The sequence below is a fragment of the Gekko japonicus genome, unplaced genomic scaffold, assembly GCF_001447785.1.
Source record: "Gekko japonicus isolate JY-2015 unplaced genomic scaffold, Gekko_japonicus_V1.1 scaffold1252, whole genome shotgun sequence".
NCBI lineage: Eukaryota > Metazoa > Chordata > Lepidosauria > Squamata > Gekkonidae > Gekko > Gekko japonicus.
Window position 1 is genome coordinate 480,287 of NW_015167576.1, and position 22,124 is coordinate 502,410.

General features: G+C 50.7%; 1 protein-coding gene across 1 annotated transcript in view; it reads left to right on the forward strand.

Moving 5' to 3' along the window:
- The first annotated feature begins 2,047 nt into the window (after positions 1 to 2,047).
- The window catches only part of ZNF638 (zinc finger protein 638), a 77,728-nt gene continuing 57,651 nt past the window's right edge, over positions 2,048 to 22,124 (forward strand). The window contains exon 1 of the mRNA XM_015413869.1: positions 2,048 to 2,462. Coding sequence (XP_015269355.1) covers positions 2,380 to 2,462 — 83 coding nt within the window. The 5' untranslated portion in view covers positions 2,048 to 2,379. The remainder of the gene's footprint in view (positions 2,463 to 22,124) is intronic.

The window sequence follows — 22,124 nt, forward strand, 5'->3', positions numbered from 1 at the left end:
TTCCTCAGGGCCACATAGACCTTTGAAGGCTGGGTCACATTACCAGCAGCAGAAACAGAGAAAAGATTTGGAATTTCTGTTAAAAAAAAAAAAAATCCTGGTGGCAGCAGAAACTACCCAGTTTATACACAGAGTATAATTTTAAAGTGAAAACAGTCCCCCCCAAATAAGCAGCGCTCTACACAAGGCCTTGGAAGGTGTAGTGAAATGTTTAGGGCCCTGGTTCGTCAAACAGCTCTGTTATGTATTGGGGTTGAATCATCCCTGATTGAATCACCCCAGAGACTGGCTGAGCTTGAAGGACGAGAACAATAGCCGACCAGGATTCTGAAAGTAACCAATTTAGTAGTAAGGTTATGTAAATAGCCTATCACTGGGAGTGGGGTGTGTTTGGGTGTGGCAATTGCATGCTATTTAACAAAGCTGAGGCTCTGGAGTCTGGTCTTGCTCTTGCTGAAATCACGAAAATGTTGAGCAGATCGCTAGACTCGAGCCTGCTCATCCATGGAATCCACTATTCAACAAGTTCCGTAAACAGAAATCTAAGGTCTCGGCAAAGGGACGGCTGCTTGGTCTGGATGTTCTGGCTTATGGGACAATATTAGAAACACATAAACACCGAGCTGGAAGGGAATCCACAAGGTCATCTAGTCCAACCTCCTGCACAACGCGGGGAATTCACATCTCCCCTCCCCACACTCCCCCAGTGGCCCCAGTTCCGTGCCCGGAGGAAGGCAAAAAAAAATCTCCAGGATCACTCGGCCAATCCGGCCTGGAGGAATCTTCCTTCCTGTCCCTAAAGTGCAAGGAAGGGCCCCGAGAGCCAAACACCGGCTTCTCCTCTACTGCCCTCCCTCTCAGGATGTGCCTCAGTTCACAGTACAGTTAAAGATACCTAGGAGAGGTGAATCATGTGACTGGCTGGCTGGCAAATTCTTTGCCCTTCCCTGCCTTTCTTGTAGCAACAACATACTCAGGTGGGTCACCGCGTTGAAGCAGCAGCAGCACAAAGTCCAGTGGGGGCACCTTTAAGACCAACAAAGTTTAATTCTGGGTACACGCTTTCATGTGCATGCAGACACACATATATTACAGGGCTCTTTTTGTAGAAAAAGCCCAGCAGGAACTCATTAGCATAATAGGCCACACCCAACAACAGGAACTCATTAGCATATTGGGCCACACCCCTGCCAGCACAGCTCATTAGCACATTAGGCCACACCCACATGTTACCAGAAGTGTGGTCATCCAGCCACACCCACCTTTTGCTTCTTATTCTGTTTACCTTGTTTGTTGTCAAAACCCAGGGCCTTTTTTTTGTAGCAGGGACTCCTTTGCATGTTAGGCCACACACCCCAATCCTAATGAGTTCCTGCTGTTGGGCATGGCCTATTATGCTAATGAGCTCCTGCTGGGCGTGGCCAACTTGGGAGCCAGCCGGAACTCCGTTCCTGTGCGTTCCTGTTTATACACAAAATACACACGTGTGTGTGCAATACCCACGCACCTCGCATTGTTCCTCTCCTGGTCAGGCAAGCAGGACGAGGCCGTGACCAACGCTCCCTCTAAGCTGTGGAGTCTTGTGAGCAAATATTCTACTTTGTGAGCTGCTGGCATTAAAGTTGTGAACGAGTGATTTGGATACTGCATAAATTAGGAGCCCTCCTTCCTGAGCTAAGACAAAAATCTGTGAGCTGGAGGCTAAAAATATGTGAGCTAGCTCACACTAACTCAGCTTAGAGGGAACACTGGCCCTGACTGTGTCTCCCTCAAATCCCTCATCCAGACAGCAGAGAAAAGAAACCTGATGCTCTCTGAGCCCGTTCTTCTCCCCGCCTCCCGTCCCTCCCACAGCCCCAGACATGAGTGGCAGGCTTCTGTGCTAAAGGGTGGTGCGTTCCAGGGACGCCTAATTAAACTCACTCTCTCTCTCTCTCTCTCTCTCTCTCTCCCCGTGGGATTTAGGGGCAGCGCTACAGAGAGTTCCTTGGATGAAGGTGGCCGGCTGTCCTTTCGCTCACCTGACCTGTCTCATTTTTGCCCAGGAAGTATGTGGGGCTGTTCTTTTCTGTTTCGGAAAGGAGATGTTGAATCCCTGTCGAGGTCGTGGCAGGCAGAGATCTTTCGCTAGAAGAGAGGAGATGGCTCCCGGCTCCCTTTGACCTTCTTGCAGAGCAGGCCTTCCAGTTCTCTTCCAGGTGGGGCGTCTGACTCCCCTTGACAGAGGAGCAGAGACCACTGGTGATGGAAGACCCGACTTGGGTTGGATTTTCTTGGCCAAGCTCTTCTGCTGCACCGGGCACGCTGTGTTGGTGATCTCAGGAAGTTCTGGGAAGAAGCGTTTTTGCAGAGGCGCCCCACGGCCTGTTGGATGGGAAGATGCCAGACGGGAACAAACCAGCCGGCAACCAAGCACAGAGCGCCGAGCCGGCTGCTGGGTTGCCTCTAGACCCGCTAAGACGGTAAGTCAATGCCTTAGCAGGAGGCTGTAGAATGGGGTTGTCGAACTCATTTGTTATGAGGGCTGGATCTGACGTAAATGAGACCTTGTCGGGCCAGGCCACGCGTGTCATAAAATGTAATGCCAGGAAGCGGAGATATAAACTTTATAAAGGACATAAACACAAAGATTATTTTTTACTTAAAATAAAAACATGCTTCAAACATTAGCTCTGTAAGCTGCAAACCTACTTTTGATTTCTTGACATTCACCACAGAAATCTCATGCTCAGAGTTCTGAGTCTGAGACCCAGGTTAAAACATGAAATGGCTGAGTGATTTAAGAGAGTCTGGCGAAGCAAGCGATGATGCAGCAGCAGCAGCAGAACTGGAAGGAGGAGATGGCCGGTTCCACTGCGGGCCTGATGGAAGCCCCTCCGTGGGCCTGATCTGGCCCCTGGGCCGCATGTTTGACGCCCCAGACATTAATTTGTGTACCGCTAGCAGGGAGACGGCCTTCCCAGATGGCTGGCAGCTTGTCCCCTGCTTTGACAGGCCTGGAAAGAACTTCAGGGATTGTCTCATTGGTCAACTCCCATTTTCTTAACTGCCAGAGACAAAGATCCAGCACATTCCTGGGGCAGACAGTCTGATTTATTGCTGAACCACACTTTGAGGAAGGAAATAAATAAACTGGGGTTTGGGGGTTGGGTTTCAGGAGGGTAGCTGTGTTGGTTTGCCGTAGACGAGTGGGATCCAAGCCCAGCAGTACCTTAAAGACCACCAAGACTACCAGGGTAGAAGCTTTCGAGAGTCAAACCTCCCTTCCTCAGATACAAGTCGGGGTGGAGATCTTGAGGCTCTTATACGCCACGCTCCAAACGACTGGATTTCTCCCCTGCTCCAGTCGAGTGGATTACATTTGTGTCCTGATGCCCTTATTTATTTATTTTGTTTGTTTGTTTGTTTTATTGAATTTATGAATCACCCACCCTGCAGAGCAGGCTGTGGGCAATTTACAGCACCTAACCCCCTGCACTCTGCAGGAGCACAGCCGAAAGATAGCCCTACATACCTGCAACATATCCGAAAGAGGGCTGTCCAGCCTCCGCTTGAAAACGTCCAGCGAAGGAGCCTCCACCACCTCCCGAGGCAGTCTGTTCCACTGCTCAACCACTCTTACAGTTAAAACCAATCAAGATGGCGATAACTGATCTTCCATCGCTGGCCGTGCTGCTGCCCAGCATGGCAGGAGCAGGGCAGGGTATGTGAGGGCCATAGAAGAAAAAAAGAGAGAAGGTGCCAGTCTTAACTTCCCACTGCTGCCCTCAACTAGAAGCCTGGCGGAACATCTCTGCCCTGTGGAATTTGTTGTTGCTTGGCAGAGAGTTTCAGCAGGTTGGGGCCAGGACAAGAAGGCCCTGGCCCTAGTTGAGGACAGCCGGAGCTCCCTAGGGCCAGGGATCATATAAAAAAGGCCAACACTATGCTTGGGATTATTAGGAAGGGTATTGAAAACAAATCAGCCAGTATCATGATGCTCCTGTATAAATCAATGGTGAGACCTCATTTGGAATACTGTGTGCAGTTCTGGTCACCACACCTCAAAAAGGATATTATAGCATTGGAGAAAGTGCAGAAAAGGGCAACTCGAATGATAAAAGGGTTGGAACACTTTCCCTATGGGGAAAGGTTAAGGTGCTTAGGGCCCTTCAGCTTGGAGAAACAATGACTGAGGGGTGACATGATTGAGGTTTATAAGATTATGCATGGGAAAGAGCAGGTAGAGAAAGAGGTACTTTTCTCCCTTTCTCACAATACAAGAACTCGTGGGCACTCCATGAAACTGCAGAGCGGTCGGGTTAGAACGGATAAAAGGAAGTACTTCTTCACCCAAAGAGTGATTAACACATGGAATTCACTGCCACAGGAAGTGGTGGCGGCTACAGGCATGGACGGCTTCAAAAGGGAATTAGATAAGCATATGGAGCAGAGGTCCATGAGTGGCTATTAGCCACAAGGTATAGATAAGGGCTCTGGGGCAAGGGATGCTCTGTCTTCTTGGTGCTTGGGGGGGGTCAACAGTGGGAGGGCTTCTAATGTCCTGGCCCCACTGGTGGACCTCCTGATGGCACCTGGTATTTTTGACCACTGTGTGACACAGAGTGTTGGACTGGATGGTCCATTGGCCTGATCCAACATTGGCGTCTTTTATTTTCTTATGTTAAGAGCAGAGGTCCATCAGTGGGTATTAGCAACAAGGTATAGATAGGGGCTCTGGGGCAAGTGATGCTCTGTGTTCTTGGTGCTTTGGGGGGGTCAACAGTGGGAGGGCTTCTAATGTCCTGGCCCCACTGGTGGACCTCCTGATGGCACCTGGTACCTTTGGCCCCTGTGTGACACAGAGTATTGGACTGGATGGGCCTTTGGCCTGATCCAACACTGGCTTCTCTGATGTTCTTATGGATCACCAGAAGGTTGTTATCAGCTGATCTCAGCATTGGAGAAGACAGTCCCGAAGGTACATGGGTCCCTGACCGCTCAAGTCCTTGAAAGTCAACACTAACCCCTTAAACCCGACTCGGTATTCCACCGGTAACCAGAGCGGCTGACGCAGCATAGATTGTTTGTAACACCCCTCCCAGCTACTGATTGGGAGACAAGAACTCAGGGATCTCGATTTCTGCCTGCATCGGAGAAAGAGAACTTTGATTTGTGATAACGTATGTTCTAGGAATCTTGTTGGTCTCCAAGGTGATCCTGGGCTCGAATTCTGCTTTGCTATGTCAGTGGTTCTCAGACTATGTTCAGGGCCCAAAAGCAGGTCATAATTCTCTTGCAGGGGAGTGGTGAATCCAGGAGGGAGGAGGTGGAAGAGGGGGAGCAGAGAGAAGAGGCTCAGCGGGCTTGGTGGGAAGTTGGGGGAGCCAGTCTGGTGTCGTGGCTAAGTGGCGCAAACTCTAATCTGGGAGAACCGGGTTTGATTCCCCACTCCTCCACTTGCACCTGCTGGATGACCTTGGGCAAGCCACAGTTCTGTCAGAGCTCTCTCAGCCCCACCTGCCTCCCAGGGTGTCTGTTGTGGGGAGGGGAAGGGAAAGGAGTTCGTCAGCCGCTCTGAGACTCCTTTGGGTAGTGAAGGGCGGGGTATAAATCCAATCTCTTCTTCCTCCTCCTCCACTGGCACCTGGCTGGATGACCTTGGGCAAGGCTTAGCTCTGATAAGAGCTGTCCTTGAAAAAGAGCTGTTTCTGTCAGAGCTCTCTCAGCCCCACCTACCTCACAGGGAGGGGAAGGGAAAGGAGTTCGTCAGCCGCTCTGAGACTCCTTTGGGTAGTGAAAGGCGGGGTATAAATCCAATCTCTTCTTCCTCCTCCTCCACTGGCACCTGGCTGGATGACCTTGGGCAAGACTTAGCTCTGATAAGAGCTGTCCTTGAAAAAGAGCTGTTTCTCTCAGAGCTCTCTCAGCCCCACCTACCTCACAGGGAGGGGAAGGGAAAGGTGTTTGTAAGCCGCTCTGAGACTCCCTTGGGTATTGAAGGGCGAGGTATAAATCCAATCTCCTCCTCCTCCTCCTCTCCTTCTCCTTCTCCTTCTCCTTCTCCTTCTCCTCCTCCTCTCTGTGGTGTATGAAATGGCCCTGCAAATAAGCCCTTGCACAGTAATGCAATGTTTATATGGACTAAAAAACAAGAAATTAAATATCAAACCTGTTTAGTGTAAAATGAGCTGAAATGCTTACATTTTATATAGGGGAGGGGGGGTGCAACGTGGAGCTACTTTGCAACTGAATCCCGAAAACAACCGTGAGTTGAGAAGAGAGTCCCACTGGAGAAAGTTTGAGCCCTGCAGAGATCCGGAAACAGGGCTGTGACAGTCGGGGTCTTGAATTCAGGGACAGGGCAGAGTTTCAGAGGGTTTGTTGACAAGCTGTCACATGCCGGGAAGAGCTAAGGAGGAGGATCAAGGGTCTCAAGCAGTGTTCCCTCTAAGCTGAGTTAGTGTGAGATAGCTCACAGTTTTTTAGCCTCTGGCTCACACAGTTTTGTCATAGCTCAGGAAGGATGAGGCTCCAGAGCAAACTAATTGATGCAGCAGCCAAATCGTTCGCTGACAACTTTAATGCTGGTAGCTCACAAAGTAGAACTTTTGCTCACAGGACTTCACAGCTTAGAGGGAACATTAGTCTCAAGGGGCGTGTGTGTTGTATGTGTGTTAAGTGCCCTGTGATTTATGGCAGCCCTATGAATTTAATAACCTCCCAAAGATCCTTTTATTAACCGCCCCACTCAGGTCTTGCAGACTGAGGGCCATGGCTTCCTCCATGGAGCCAATCCATCTCACCTTGGGTGTTGTGTCCGCTGACCGCCACGAGAGGCCAGCGAATACCCCAGAGCTTGACTCTGGAAGAACAATGGGGACAAGGCTCCTGGTCTCTCCACCGAGGGACCAATGGGACGTTGGCGGTAGATTCAAACCCACCAACGGGACCTAGGGGGTGTCCCCATATGTGTATATAGTTGGCCCACGGGCCATTTCCCTTTGTCTTTGTTGTGTGCCAGTGAAGCGTGCAGGATGTTATGTGTGCCGCAGCGGCCTAGCCATGCGCTCAACCCACTACACAATATTGGGTCTTCCTCTTTTGGTGTTGAGAGCCAGTTTGGTGTAGCGGTTAAGTGTGCAGACTCTAATCTGGGAGACCCGGGTTTGATTCCCCACTCCTCCACTTGCACCTGCTGGATGACCTTGAGCAAGCCATAGTCCTGGTCAAAGCTGTCCTTGAAAAAGAGCTGTTTCTGTCAGAGCTCTCTCAGCCCCACCTACCTCCCAGGGTGTCTGTTGTGCGTGGGGGGGACGAGATAGGAGTATGTAAGCCGCTCTGAGACTCCGAGTGATGGGCGGGGTATAAATCCAGTCTTCTTCTTCTTCTTCTTCTTCTTCGTCTTCGTCTTCTTCTTCTTCTTCTTCTCCTTCTTCTTCTTCTTCTTCTTCTTCGTCTTCGTCTTCTTCTTCTTCTTCTTCTCCTTCTTCTTCTTCTTCTTCTTCTTCGTCTTCGTCTTCTTCTTCTTCTTCTTCTCCTTCTTCTTCTTCTTCTTCTTCTTCGTCTTCGTCTTCTTCTTCTTCTTCTTCTCCTTCTTCTTCTTCTTCTTCTTCTTCGTCTTCGTCTTCTTCTTCTTCTTCTTCTCCTTCCTCCTCCTCCTCCTCCTCTTCCTAGCATTACTGTGTTCCCACAAACATCCTGCTCGGCAGGGCTCCCACTTCTACCCCATAGGCAGCCCAGGTAGGTTTTGAGGGCTGGGCCAAAGAAACAAAACACATTGCAGTCCAGTCACTGGCAGCCAGGTGTATCTGAGTGAGGGGCATCTTCAGAAAGGACCTTGGGGTGGGGGGACCAGACTGATGCAAGCCTGCCCCTCCAACCCCTTTGGGCAAGACACCCGGAGGAATGCTTCCACACACACGGACAGGAGCCACAGCAGAGGATAGCCATGGTGTTAACTCCGCAGACTCTAATCTGGGAGAACCGGGTTTGATTCCCCACTCCTCCACTCGCAGCTGCTGGATGACCTTGGGCAAGCCGTAGTTCTGGCACAGCTGTTCTCTCAAGGGCAGTTCTTGAGAGAGCTCTCTCAGCCCCACCCACCTCACAGGGTGTCTGTTGTGGGGAGGGGAGGGGGAAAGGAGTTTGTAAGCCGCTCTGAGACTCCAAGTGAAGGGCCGGGTATAAATCCAATCTCTTCCTCCTCTTCTTCATCTTCTTCTTTTGCCACAGGTGGTACATCTACTGGGGGAGGGAGAGGGAAGAAGGGATGGGAGGCATAACGTAGCCACGCAGTGACCTCCAACGGGAGGTGGGAGACGGCTCCAGGGGAGCCAGTTGCTTGAACGAAACCCCTGACCTCAGCACCCCCCTTGGAGGTCACTTGGGGTTGCCACCCTCCAGGTGGTCAGACAAAGTATACGCACACCGTGAAGTATGACGAAAATTGCAATTTATGTAAACAGTTGAATTTATGTGATGCAGGGGTCGCTTCCTGCGGGAGCGCACAGGAGCAGAGCTCCGGCAGTAAAGAGCCACGGGGCACATGCAACAATTTATTTATTTATTTATTATTTACATTTTTATCCCGCCCTCCCCGGAGGCTCAGGGCGGCTAATAGGCATATAGCTAATAAAACAATAAAAACAGTACAAAATATTAAAAGCACATCACAAATTATAGCCTATCTAAAGCAAGACTATCTAAAAACAGGATGGCAGTCCTCTGAACGTCCCATTCTCGCCCATGATGCAAAATCTTTTTTAGGGCTTTGATGGTCCATGCCCATATCCCGATGTCCGGTGTAATGTATTCAGCCTGACATGCCCGGACTTGCCCGGGCTGGCCAGGCACAACTCTTCAATAGCTTCATGTCCAAAGACAATGGGTCCGTAGGATCCTAGCCGGCCCCAATCAGAGGGCCAGCTTCTCAGCCGGGAGACCAATGGTCGCCCGGTTACTGTAAATAGCCTATCGGGAGTAGGGGGTGTGTTTAGGTGTACTTGGTGGCGGGTTTTCTGAACATATATAACCAGCCTGCGAGCTGGTCCCTTCGTCTTTGTCCTGAACTAAATAAAGGTATGCTTAGCTGAAATCACTCTCCGTCTGCATACTTTTCACTGGCGACGAAGGTGGGATCCACGACCCCATGAACAAAGACCCGGACGCCAACGCGAGCACCGCACCGAGCCCCGACGCCGTGCTGGCCCCACAATCCAAAACAGTCCAGTGGCACCTTTAAGGAGGCCAGGGTTTATTCAGGCACAAGCTTTCCCTCCTCTGCGAGGACAGATCTGCACGTCTCCCCTCCCCCCCATAGCTAGCAATCCAAAACAGTCCAGTGGAGCCTGAGCGGTGGGTGTTGCCTTCTGACACACTTCCGGTGACGCCAGGGGGTGTGGCCTATGCAAATGCGTTATGCTAATGAGTTTTGCGAATGAGCTCCTGCACCTCTTTTTCTATGAAATGACCCCTGATTACAACAACCTAACTGACGTTGCAAAGCTTTCTGCCAGAGACTGACCCTGCAAGGGGGACTTGAGAACAGCCAACTCCACACAGGGGGGAGGGAAGCCAACCCTGCTCACAGCGCATCACAAGCTGAGACCAGAGCCCTGGCGGAGGAGAGAAGGGATGTTTCTCATGCCGGGACCGAGTCAGGTGTCCTGCCCTGTCCTTGAGCCGCAAGGGGACATGCCGGGTGGTGTGTGACCACAGTGAGCCTGCCGTGCCCAAAAGGACAGGGAGGAACAGGAGCCTGCAGACGGGAGATTAAGGGCAGCTGGTGAAATCTAGTTAGCAAAATTGATTGAATGGGAGGAAGCATCTCCGTGCCGGGCAAGGATCTTGACGAATCCGGGTCAGGTGGTGAAAGCCGCCGGAGGCCAACTGAGGAAAGCTGAGCTGGGAACCTGAGCCCAAACGCAGAAATGTGCAAGCACGCTGGCCAAGTGCGGCGTTGGCCATTTCCCCTAATCATCTCCTGTTTATTTGGGATTGGGGGCTAGGCAGTGCAGAAGGGCTGGGGCAGGGGAACACTCGGCTCGAAGAAATGTAACGTGTCAAATCTGGCATCAAACCAAGCAGAATATTTCCCACCCAGCTGGTAGTATCTGCCACGTACACAACGCTAGCAAGGATATGTGGGTATCCTGAAATGTGGTCTGTTCTGGTGGGGGTGGGAAGCGCCGTCAGGTCACCGCTGTCTTATGGAAACCCTGCGGAGTTTTCAAGGCAAGAGACGAGCAGTGGGGGTTTGCCGTTGCCTGCCTCTGCGGAGCAACCCGGGACTTCCTTAGTGGCCTCCCATCAACTCTGCTCAACTTCTGAGATCGGAGGAGGTCGGGCTTGCCAGGTCAGGGCCCACCTATCTGGGTGGTGGGAAGTGACGTCAAGTCCCAGCTGACATATTGGCAACCCTGTCGGGTTTCCAAGGCAAGAGATGTACAGAGGTGGCTTGCGGTCGCCTCCCTCTGTGTAGCAATCCTGGACTTCCTTGATAGTCTCTGTCACGGCTCAGGTGGGGTGCCCCCTGATGCTGCCACCACTCTGGTTCCAGGCTCCCTTGAGAAGGCCCAGAGCACCCTCCCAAAACCTGCAGACCTCCCTTGTTTGGCTGAATAATAGGTGTGAGGACCAGGCAGAGTAAACAATGAAAACAATTTATTTTATAGATCAAACAAACAAGGTGCAGGAATAGTAACAGTAAGTGGGCGAAAAGAAATCAAATGCCCTCATGCTAGGGTTGCCAAGTCCCCCCGGGGGTGGGAAAACCCCCACCCAAGAGGCCCGTTCCCCGCTGGCAGGGATTGGGCCACCGGGGGACCCCACCCCCAAAGTGCGTGACGTGCACATCACATCCGGCTGACGTGGACGCCGGGGTGGGGTTTCCCCCGGGGCCCGATTCCGCGGCGTCGGAAATCGGGCCTCCAAAGTGGGGGGAAATCCACCCCCCGGGGGGATTTGGCAGCCCTATCATTAAATATCATATGGAAGTGGGTGTAGTATCGCCAGGAGATCTGAAGAGTGTCTGGCAGCCTAAAACTCTACCTCTTTTTGTGGCAAGCTAAGTTTTATCATGCTAAACAGCATGATAAAAAGTAGACATCACCCTGCCAACAAAAGTCCACATGGTCAAAGCAATGGTATTCCCAGTAGTAGTAAAGTATGGCTGCGAGAGTTGGACTATAAGGAAGGCCGAGCGCCGAAGAATAGATTCTTTTGAACTATGGTGCTGGAGAAGACTCTTGAGAGTCCCTTGGACCAGGGTGGATCAGTGGGGTGACAGGGATCCTAGAGTAACCCAATTGGGAACCAATGTACTGTAAATAGCCTATAGGGAGTGGGGTGTGTTTTGGGTGTCACCAGGGGTCATTTCATAGAAAAAGAGGTGCAGTAGCTTATTAGCATAACTCATTAGCATAACTTATTTGCATATGCCACACCCCCTGACATCACCGGAAGTGTGTCAGAAGGCAACACCCACCGCTCAGGCTCCAGGGGACTGTTTTGGATTGCTAGCTATTGGGGGGGGGGGGAAGAACGTGCAGATCTGTCCTCACAGAGGAGGGAGAGCTTATACCTGAATAAAACTTGGTCTTAAAGGTGCCACTGGACTGTTTTGGACTGGGGGGCTGGGGGGGGCTCTGCAGCTTACCTGGCTGCTTCTTGCTCTGACTGAGGGATGCTGGGAGCAGGGGGTGGGGCTTGTTGCATGTGCCCGCCCCCTGGGCTCTTTACTGCCGGAGCTCTGCTCCTGTGCTCTCCTGCAGGAAATGACCCCTGGGTGCGACCTTTTTCAGGCATAAGTACCCGGCTTCGGCCAGGGGTTTCTCAGTCTTCTTCACCTTGCTGAATCACTAATAAACTATGAGCTGATCACTTGAACGCGTCTGAACCTAGTATATTTCACCTGCTGTAGAGTGTGATGTTATATCCACAAGAAATCGGACTCCCAGAGGTCAAACGGTTCCCTTCTGGCATTCCAAGTGGCTTCGACTTTCAGTTCTGCTGGGCCCAGGCATTCTGAAGGGTAACTTAAACTCTCTTGGAATGCTCAGTTCCCTTGGTACCGACCCCACCTGCTGTTTACAAATTCCTCAGCTTCGTTGCAAGCAGGGTTGTCAACCTCCAGGCGGGGCCTGGAGATCTCCTGCTATTACGACTGATCTCCAGATGACAAAGCTCAGTTCCCTGGAAAAAAGGGCTGCTTTGGAGGGTGGGCTCTGTGGGACTGTACCCCAATTAGGACCCTCCCCAGCATCCAGCCCCAACACCTCCAGGGATTTCTCCAGCCAGAGGTGGCAACCCTAGTGCAACGCATCTTTCCTGTGTATAGTTGCTTCATGAACTGGCATGGGAAAATGGCCTTCAGAGTCATCGCCATAACTGTCTGACCATTAAACAAACCAGATATTAGGACTACCTCGTGTGTCCGTGTGTGTCTAACAATGGCTTCCTGTACAGAGGAAGTCTGTTAGAGATCATGGGTGGATAATGCATGTGTAAAGTCGTAGCTGACTTGTGGCGACCCCTTGTGGGGTTTTCGGAGCTAGAGACAAACAGAGGTGGTTTGCTGTTAAATATTGGGTTTATTTATTTATTATTATTATTTATTATATTCGATTTATATACCGCCCCTGACCCCGAAGGGTCTCTGGGTGGTTTACACATACAAGTTAATCCTACCTAGGGCCACAATTCGTATGGGGGGGGGGGACTACCCACCAGCACGACTGCAGCTTCCGGCTTTTGACCCTACGGCTCCGCCATGCTGCGTCATCATGCAGCCAATAACTGCGCCTCCATCTGGCCTCTGCCACCGCCGCATCCTCTGGTCGCCACTGCTCCGCCACTGCCATTACTGCTGCCGCCGCCGCCGCCATCACTCCTGGCACACGTCACCAAGACGCATTATAGTGAACAGCTCTACTTTATTAAGTGATGTCAGGAACACTACAAGACAAGACTCCAGGGCTGCCACCCTGTTTAAATAGCATGCAAGCACCACACCCAAATACACCCCACTCCCAATGATAGGCTATTTACGTAACACTTGGCGTCTAGTCATGCCGGCCACATGACCACTGAAACGTCTTCGGACAGCGCTGGCTCTTCGGCTTTGAAACGGAGATGAGCACTGCAACCCTAGAGTCGGATTCGACTGGCTTTCAAGCAAGGGGACCTTTACCTTTACTTCCCCACTGGTCCCCTCCAGAATCCTGGCAACCTATTGTTCTGGAGCAACAAGCCCGGCCAGTCTCAGATACCGTACTAACTCAGGGATGACGACCCATGCTCAGTACACAACATTTCCCATTGCCCGCCGCCGCGTAGCAACCCCAGGCTTCTGTGGTGGTCTCCCATCCAAGGACTAACCAGGGTTGACCCTGCTGAGCTTCTGAGATCAAGCGAGACTGGGCTAGCCAGGTCAGGCCACAAGGAAGAACCGTGGGATGAGATTGTAGCCGATTTCATGGTTGAAATATACCGGGTTCGAGATGCGTGTAATGATCAGCTCATACTTAATTAGTGATTTCAGCTTAACTCTAAGACAACTCTAGCGGGGCTGGAGCCCTGCTTATATGCATGCAAAACACACCCCCCCCCCCCCCACACACACACTCCCTGTGATAGGCTATTTACATTACAACTCCTACTGAATAGGTCCATTCCAGGCTCCTGGCTATCTATTGTTCTGGTTCACAAGCTTAGTCAGTTTCCAGGTACAGTTTAGGCTCAGTACGTTGTTGTTGTTGTTCAGTCGCACAGTCGAGTCCGACTCTTCGCGACCCCATGGACCAGATCACGCCAGGCCCTCCTGTCTTCTGCCGTCCTCTGAAGTTGGCTCAATTTCATGTTCGTTGCATCGATGACACTGTCTAACCATCTCATCCTTTGCCGTCCCCGTCTTCTTTGACCTCCAGTCTTTCCCAGCATCAGGGTCTTCTCCATTGAGGGCTCCCTTCTCATTGGGTGGCCAAAGTACTTGAGCTTCAGTTTCATTAACTGGCCTTCCAGGGAACAGTCAGGGTTGATTTCTTTTAGGATTGACTGATTTGATCTTCTTGCAGTCCAAGGGACTCTCAAGAGTCTTCTCCAGCACCATAGTTCAAAAGAATCTATTCTTCGGCGCTCGGCCTTCCTTATAGTCCAACTCTCACAGCCATACATGACTACTGGGAATACCATTGCTTTGACCATGCGGGCTTTTGTTGGCAGGGTATGTCTCTACTTTTTATCATGCTGTTTAGGTTCGCCATCGCTTTCCTCCCAAGGAGCAGGCGTCTTTTAATTTCATGGCTGCAGTCACAGTCTGCGGTGATCTGGGATCCCAGGAAAGTGAAGTCTGTCACTGCTTCCACGACTTCCCCTTCTATTTGCCAAGGAGTGATGGGGCCGGATGCCATGATCTTAGTTTTTTTGATGTTGAGCTTCAAGCTCAACACGTACGTAACAATGGTGAACTTCTAGGATTTTCAAGGCAAGATTTGTCATTGCCCGCCTCCTCGTGGCCACCCGGATTCCTTCAGTGGCCTCTCATCCCATCCAAGGACTAACCAGGACTGGCCTTGCTTAGCTTCTCAGATAGCCTGGGCTATCAAAGTCAGGACGGATAAAGGGTAATGGTGCAAAGTGCAGTACAGTCACAGTCGACCGTGGTGACCCTGCAGGGTGTTCAAGGCAAGAGATGTTCAGAGGTGGTTCCCCATTGCCTGCCTCTACGTAGCGGCCCCGGACTTCCATGGTGTCTCCATCCAAATAGTAACCAGAGCCAGACCCTGCTTGGAGAGCCCCCAGCCAGCCAGCCACCCACATAGGCCCAGGATCTCAGCTCAGTGTTGGCATATTGCGGTGCCACGTGGGTGCCCATGGCTGTGCCATTAATCTGAAGGAATAAATCTTCACCTAACCTGAAGTACTTGCAGATGGGGACAAACTGGCAAAGCTTGGTAGCAAGGCCGGCTGTGGTGTTGTCGGAGATGGTATTCCTAACGGCTTGTAGACTCAACAGGACTCACATCTGATTGTTCTACTGCAGCCGTGGGCACCCGCATGGCACCACAATATGCTAACGTTAAACTGGGGTCCTGGCCCTATGGGGAGGGAGATGTACCTTTTCTCTATACCTCTTCCAGATCTCAGTCAGTCCCCCTGAGCTGCTGTTTGCCTACCGTTAGGGTTGCCAGCTCCAGATTGGGAAATACCTGGAAATTTGGGGGTGGAGCCCGGAGAGGGAAGGGCTTGGAGAGGGGAGGGACCCCAGCAGGGTATATTTACATAGAATCCACCCTCCAAAGCAGCCATTTTCTCCAGGGGAACTGATCTCCTTCGTCAATCTATCAGTTGTAATCCCAGGAGATCTCCAGGTCCCACCTGGAGGCTGGCAACCACACCTACAGTGGAAAGCATTTGGGTACTGGTATGATTTCCCCCATGGGGCAGGAAGCAGTGCTGGAGGACGGGGAGTTGCGTTAGTCATGGGGGAGAGTACAACCCACCGCTCCAGGGCCTTGAGTCCCTTCTGAATCCTCCCCCTTGGACAACGCATAAACATGGACCACTCCGGTCACGAGTCTCACCAGTCACAGCTAGTCTGACCTTTCTTAGTCCCTCAGGAAGTGGTGGATGACATAATGCCAGGCAATTCAGCGCAGTCAGAACAGGTGCCCGCGGTCTGTGCGTCCCACGTGCCTCGTTATAGCACTGCTTGAGCTGGCCTTCAGATGGATCCTCCGTCTCAGTTCCAAGTCACAGCAAAAGTGCTTCTTGTGCCTAGGCGTGAAGTCAGCCCGCAAATGACCGGGGCAATGGAAATATGCCCTTTATTGGAACAAAGTCGTAGGGTTTTTTTGTAGTTTTTATTGCACAAAGTAACAGTTGTACAACAAAAGAAAAACAGAACAGGCTTACAATATATAACGTACAATACATTTTGTAACTGATATGCTTAGAAAGCAGGAATATAATTGCCTATTGTACAACACAGTACTAAAAATGTGTCAGAAATTTTTTTTTTGGTTTTTAGTGTATTACAGCTTAAAGAACAAAAACTACCGGTTTGGTGTAGTGGTTAAGTGCGCGGACTCTAATCTGGGAGAACCGTGTTTGATTCCCCACTCCTCCACTTGCACCTGCTGGATGACCTTGGGCAAGCCGTACTTCTGATAAGAGCTGTTCTTGAAAAAGAGCCATTTCTGTCAAGAGCTCTCTCAGCCCCACCTCCCTCATAGGGTGTCTGTTGTGGGGAGGGGAAGGGAAAGGAGTCTGTAAGCCGCTCTGAGACACCTTTGGGTAATGAAGAGCGGGGTATAAATCCAATCTCTTATTCTTCATAACTATAACAGATCTAACGTTGTAGAATGTGGCGGTGGTAAGTTAATAACAAATCTAAACATTTTGACAAGTGTCATTAAAAATGCATCAGACTAGCAGTTAACAGCTCTGGTGCTTAGGGCCGAGGAAGAGATGTGAGTAGGGTGAAAACTAATCAAAGGAATCATTAAAAAGACTAATCAGAGAAACTAGATCATAGGAAAAATAACTAAATGTCATAACCACTGTTGTGAGTGGGACCACTGAGGGGCGATTACATCGTTTTGTGAGAGAAAGTCAAGAATTGGAAACCATTTCCTATCAAAAGAGGACCTGATAGGCTGCATTTGGGCTGAGTTTATTTTGTTGGAAACATACTCCATGAGATACTGATCCCATAACTTACGAAACCAAAGCTTTAGATCAGGAGGTTTGGGATCATTCCAGCATGAGGCGATAGCTGTTCTAGCTGTAAAAAGCAGAGTGTCAAGTGTCAATTTACAGTGGTGTGTGTCGAGATGTTCTGGCCAGGAATCTAGAAAAAGTGTATCTGGTTTGAGAGGAACTTTAATATTCTTCATTTTTTCGACATGCTGCAAGACTTCCTCCCAGAAAGCTCTGATTTTATCGCAGCGCCACCAGCAATGGGCGAATGTACCTATTTGCTGGCAGCTCTTTGGAACAAAGTTTTGAGTACAGTGGCACCTTTAAGACCAACAAAGTTTTATTCTGAGTATAAGCGTGCAAACAAACGCTTATACCCAGAATTAAACTTTGCTGGTCTTAAAGGCGCCACTGGACTCAGAATGTTGTTCTGCTGCTTCAGACCAACACGGCTACTACCCACCTGAATGCCCTTTACTGCTTGTGGAACAGCAACGGTTTTCCTTTAAGGAGAATCGGGTGTATTTGCAGACATCTTGCCAAGGGAAGAAATTACATGGAGTCTTTTAGGTGCATCTTTAAATGTGTGTCACACAAAGTTTACAATTTAATTTCTTCATACATTACTTGGAGTCAGAGGGGGCAGATGACACCTTGCTTTGTCCTAGGGTCCCAGGATGCAGGTATGGATCTTGTGGAAACTGTTATGTACACAGCTTTTGTTCACAAAGGAACACCAAAGCGATGTGCGGAGGTGAATGTCAGGCAAAATCCATTGCACGCAAAGACAGACATCGATGCCACTGGAGAGGAGAATTTGGTGGTGGAAAGTATTGGGACATTTGGTTAATACTGTAATGATTCCTTGTTTTAAGAGTGTGTCTCCTTAAATGTTTGGTGGGCGTGCAGTGACAGCAGAGTAGAGTGATTGAGGGAGACAAGTGTGCTGTGATTGGAGGATGAGAGAGTGTGGGTGTGTCAGTTAGTCAGTTATGAAAGTCAGTTAGAAAAAGCAGTTGGAGGTATTCATTCAGTTAGTGTGGGTTATTATTGTTCTGTGTGAAAACTTAAAGAGTAAAGAGTTCAGAATACAAGTCTGTAAAAGCTAAAGTTGTGAAGGAGCTATGAGAAGGGTCTGTGAGACCCCAGAGTGGTGAAAGAGAAGCTATAGTGCAAAGAGCTAAGCCAGTGTGACTGCCTGTTAAAGAAAGAGATTCCTGCCGGAGTGGGATCTTAATGTTAAGAAGATTGTGTGTGATACCTCACCAGTTTATTCATAATTTCCTTATTCCCAAACAGTTACAGATAACCAGCCTCTTATTTTGTTCTTATTTCAATATATCATCTTTTGTTCAAGTTTATCCCAGAATCCAGCTCTATCTTTCCTCAGGACCACATAGATCCCTGAAAAGCCCAGACTCTGGGTCACATTACCAGCAGCAAAGGCGAGAAGGTTTGGAATTCCTAAAATTCCTGGTAGCAGCAGAAACTACCCCGTATAAAACACAAAGAGAAAATTTAAAGTGATAAACAGTCCTCCCCAAATAAGAGGACGCCACAAATACAGCAGAGTTTTATTTATTTGTTAGATTTTTACCCCGCCCTCCCAGCAAGGCCGGCTCAGGGCGGCTTACACAACGGTATAAAAATACAATATAATAATACAATGTACAATATAAAATCCGATCAATCGCAAATTTGCCCAGTCATAGAATTGTGATACTGAGTGCAGTACATAAATCTCCCAAGAAGTACATTGCACAAAAGGTAAAGTTACCTTTATTCAAGTAGATCCAGTTCACTTTCAGGTTTCAGTCAAAAGAAGAGAAAGAAGCCGAATCGAAAGAGGACTTTCCCAATCACAAATGGCCAGCTTGCCCAGCATCATGTGTGTGGGAGCATGAGGGCACTGTCTCCACAGGAGAGACCTGCATCTCCATGGAAGGCCATGTGAAGTGAGGGAGAGGACAAAGTAAGAAAGAGGAGGGGTCAGAGGGCAGCTCATAGGTTAAGATAAAGAGAGGCCTCCTATTCAAGGACATCACATCTATATACTCTTAGAGTGATGTAAAGTAAAGATGAAATCTATATACTCTTAGAGTGATGTAAAGTAAAGGTAAAGGTTCCCTTGCTCGAAAGCCAGTCGAATCCGACTCTAGGGTTGCGGTGCTCATCTCCGTTTCAAAGCCGAAGAGCCAGCGCTGTCCGAAGACGTTTCCGTGGTCATGTGGCCAGCATGACTAAACACCAAGGCACACGGAACGCTGTTACCTTCCCACTGAAGTGGTACCTATTGATCTACTTGCAATTTCTTGCTTTCGAACTGCTAGGTTGGCAGGAGCTGGAACTAGAGACGGGAGCTCACTCCATTATGCGGCACACTCGGGTCTCGAACTGCTGAACTACAGACCTTCCACAGCCTGCAGTTCAGCATCTTAACCACTTGAGCCACCGCAGCTCCCCTAGAGTGATGTAGATCCCCCCAATTTTGAGGCATGCTGAGTTGCTCATGCCAACAGAAAGTGCTTTCAAGTCACAGCGGACTTCCGGTGACCCCTTGTGGGGCTTTCAAGGCAAGAGACGTTCAGAGGTGATTTCCCATTGCCTGCCTCTATGTAGCGACACTGGACTCCCTTGGTGGGCTCCCATCCAGATGACACTCAGTTTCCAAGAGCTGGCAATATTGGGCTGGACTGAGCTATCGAGGTTGCTGGTGGAAAGTGTCACCACACTGCAGCTGAGTTATGGCGGCCCCCTAGGGTTTCCGAGGCAAGAGACGTTCAGAGGAGGTCTTCCCCCCCCATGTGTATTTCAACGCCTCTTTTACCCCTTGGCAGCCGGAAGTCATATTTGTGTCTGTATCTGAAGAAGTGTTCATGCACACCAAAGCTTTCCCCCAAGAATCAAACTTTGTCTGTCTTATTTTTTGCCATGTCCAGGTGGGATTTGGGGAGGGGTATAATACTATAGAGCCCGCCTTTCAAAGCGACCGCTTTCCACCAGGTGATCTGATCTCTGTCGCCTGGAGATCAGTTGTAATCAGTGTTCCCTCTAAGCTGAGTTCGCGTGAGCTAGCTCACAGTTTTTTACCCTCCGGCTCACACGTTTTTATCTCCGCTCAGGAAGGGACGGCTCCAGAGCAAACTAATTTGTGCAGTAGCCAAATGGCTCGCTCACAACTTTAATACCAGTAGCTCACAAAGTAGAATTTTTGCTCACAAGACTCAACAGCTTAGAGGGAGCATTGGTTGTCATCCCCAGGAGATCTCCCGCCGCCACCCGGAGGTTCCAGCCACAAATGGACCACAGTGACTCAGATTTTGTTCTCTTGCATCCACCGTGTCCCTCCTTCAATGTGGGCTAGCTGTGTTAGACTGTAGCAGCCACGTGAAACAGGAGCCCAGCAGCATCTTCCGTGACAGCATGACAACCCCCCCCCCAGTCTTTGGGGTGCTGCTGGACTCCTGTTTTGATTTTGCTTATACCTCTAAGGGTCATAAGAACATAAGAGAAGCCCATGTTGGAGCAGGCCAGTGACCCACCCAGTCCAACACTCTTGTGTCACACAGGGGCCAGAAATACCAGGTGCCATCAGGAGGTCCACCAGTGGGGCCAGGGCACTGGAAGCCCTCCCACTGTTGCCCCCCCCCCAAGCACCAAAAATACAGAGCATCCCTTGCCCCAGACCGAGAGTTCCTATCGATACCTTTTGGCTAAGAGCCACTGATGGACCTCTGCTCCATATAAGAACATAAGAGAAGCCAATGCTGGATCAGGCCAAAGGTCCATCCAGTCCAACACTCTGTGTCACACAGTGGCCAAAAATACCAGGTGCCACCAGGAGGTCCAGCAGTGGGGCCAGAACTCCAGAAGCCCTCCCACTGTTGCCCCCCCCCAAGCACCAAGAATATGGAGTATCCCTTGCCCCAGCCTAAGCGTCCAGTAGCACCTTAACGATTAACAAAATATGTGGCAAGGGAGGAGCTTTCATGAGTCACTGCTCACTTCTTCAGGTATCTTCATATCCGCCACATATTTTGTTAGTCTTTAAGGTGTTGCTGAACTCTTGATCTAGCTGTAAAGGCCAAGTTAGAGTCCAGTGGCACCTTTAAGAGTCCACTAGTGGGGCCAGGACACTAAAAGCTTTCACACTGTTGCCCCCCCCAAGCACCAAGAATATGGAGCATCTCTTGCCTAAGCGTCAGCATCCAGTAGCACCTTAAAGAGCCACGGGAGCGTGACCCAACGCGCCCCCATGGCTCCGTGCTCTGGCAGGCAATCAGGCGTAGCGTGGCAAAATGGATGTTGCACGTTTGTGCGCATGCGTGGGACGGGGAATGGCGCTGGCTACCGGGCTACCAGCGCTTCCCCGATCAGACGCCTGGACTTGCCGTGCATCATCCGGAAGGTAGTGTTTTTTGGGTAGTACCTTTTAAACGCGCGTTTATGGGCCGAAGGGTGGCGCTTCCCAGATGTTGCGGTGTGATCGCACCCACTTGATGCGCCCCCGATCCGTCCCTCTTGCGGGGCAAGTGACGGGGCCTTTGTTTGTCTTAAAGGTGCCACTGGACTCTTAACTTTGGGGTGATTCTGCATTGGCTTTTCCCTTGGAAGAGAAATTCCCCTCTGCATTGCATGGTGCTTTCACTTTCTTTGATCATCGGATTTTATGGCATCCTCAGACTGCATGCTACTTTCACACATTTTTGCCTTAGTTCAGGAAGGAGGGGCTCCAAAGCAAACTAATTGATGCAGCAGCCAAACCGTTCGCTGAGAACTTTAATGCCAGGAGCTCACAAAGTAGAATTTTTGCTCACGAGACTCCACAGCTTAGAGGGAGCACTGGTAGAGGGTACCATAAAATGCGATGATCAAAGAAAGTGAACGCAGCATGCGATGCAGAGCGAGAATTTCTCTTCCAAGGTGAGCTCGCTAAGACAACGGAGGAAAAAACCCCGTGCAGAATCCTCCTCCCTAGCCAATGGCGACCTTCGCTTGCAAACCCCAAGTTGCGCATGCGTCCACGTTGTCGTCCCTCCCCGCCCTCCCCCTAAGAGCGCCGCGTTCGCCCGCCGATTGGGGAGATCCGCGCACGCGCGGCCGCTCGCGCTTCGGAGGGCTGGATTGGTTCGTCGTCGGCCGACCCGGATGGCCTCCCTCGCTTCCCCTTTTCCCGCCTTCGGCGCGCGCTCCTCCTCCTCCCCTCCCCCAGGCCTGAGCCCTTGACGTCCCCCTCCTGGTCTCCGCCCCTGCGAAGGCGCTTGCGCAGAACGCCGGCTGGGCCTCCCTCGTAGCGACGCGGCTCGGCTCCGGCGGAAAGGCCTTTGTCGCGGCCGCGCGGGCGAGGGGAGCGGCGGCGGCGGCGGCGGAGGAGGAGGCAGGCCCGGCGGCGAGGGAAGCGGCGCGGCCCAACGGACGGCGGCCTGAGGTAAAACGGTCTCAAG